The sequence below is a fragment of the Myotis brandtii genome, unplaced genomic scaffold (assembly GCF_000412655.1).
Source record: "Myotis brandtii unplaced genomic scaffold, ASM41265v1 scaffold601, whole genome shotgun sequence".
In the NCBI taxonomy this organism is placed as follows: Eukaryota; Metazoa; Chordata; class Mammalia; order Chiroptera; family Vespertilionidae; genus Myotis; species Myotis brandtii.
The window spans coordinates 1310714-1311503 of record NW_005370276.1 but is presented as its reverse complement, the minus strand read 5'-3'; the positions used below and the strand labels follow the sequence as shown (position 1 = coordinate 1311503).

Below are 790 nucleotides of genomic sequence, written 5' to 3'. Positions count from 1 at the left end.
GAGGCTGGGAGGCCAGGGAAGAGGCTGTGGGAGGAGGATGGGGCCTAAGGTGGGGCCGCGGGGACGCAGATCCCGGATCAGATTCCTCCGGGGGCCGCTCACCCTTCCACTCCAGGTTGCTGCGGCCGGTCTCCAGGTGGCCCAGCAGCCGCTGGGGGCAGGAGGTCAGCAGGAAGTGCCCCTCCTGCCACACGGCGTCCTCGTGCTGCCTCCACTTCTGACTGATGGCCCGGGCCTCGGGCCAGTCTCCATCCCAGTTGCCCGCCTTGGGGTCGAACTTCATGAACTCCTCGCCGTTCAGGGCGAACGTGGCCACGGCCGCCGTGGAGTTGTCAGGGCCCATCTCACAGCCCAGCAGGCCCTGCAGAACGTAGGAACCTGGGGCACCCCCCACAGGTGAGCAGGGCCCAGGAGCAGGGCCCCCTCCTGCAGATCCAGGACTCAGAACCCCCAGCCCTCCTCCCTCAGACCCAGGAGTCCAGGCCCCCAGCCCTCCTCCCTCAGACCCAGGAGTCCAGGCCCCCAGCCCTCCTCCCTCAGACCCAGGAGTCCAGGCCCCCGGACCCTCCTCCCTCAGACCCAGGGGTCCGACCCCCGCCCCTCACCTCCTTCGTCCAGGACTGTGAAGGCCTCGAGGAAGAGCGCCTGCTTGACCCTCAGGTCGGCCGTCTCCTTCTCCCAGTACCAGGGCAGCTGGCTCTCCCAGATCCAGGCCCCGAAGGGCTCGGCCTGGCCCCGCAGGTCACTGTAGCGCAGGTACTGCTGCGGCCCCAGCCAGCCCGTGGCCCAG

At 69.6% G+C, this 790-nt stretch overlaps 1 protein-coding gene across 1 annotated transcript in view; it reads right to left on the bottom strand.

The window, feature by feature from the left end:
• Positions 1 to 790, bottom strand: part of FCGRT (Fc fragment of IgG, receptor, transporter, alpha) — a 22744-nt gene that overhangs the window by 7389 nt on the left and 14565 nt on the right. The window contains exons 4-5 of the mRNA XM_014550434.1: positions 606 to 789; positions 6 to 378 (exon numbers count right to left, since the gene is read on the bottom strand). Of these exons, the coding sequence (XP_014405920.1) occupies positions 6 to 378; positions 606 to 789 (557 nt within the window). The remainder of the gene's footprint in view (positions 1 to 5; positions 379 to 605; position 790) is intronic.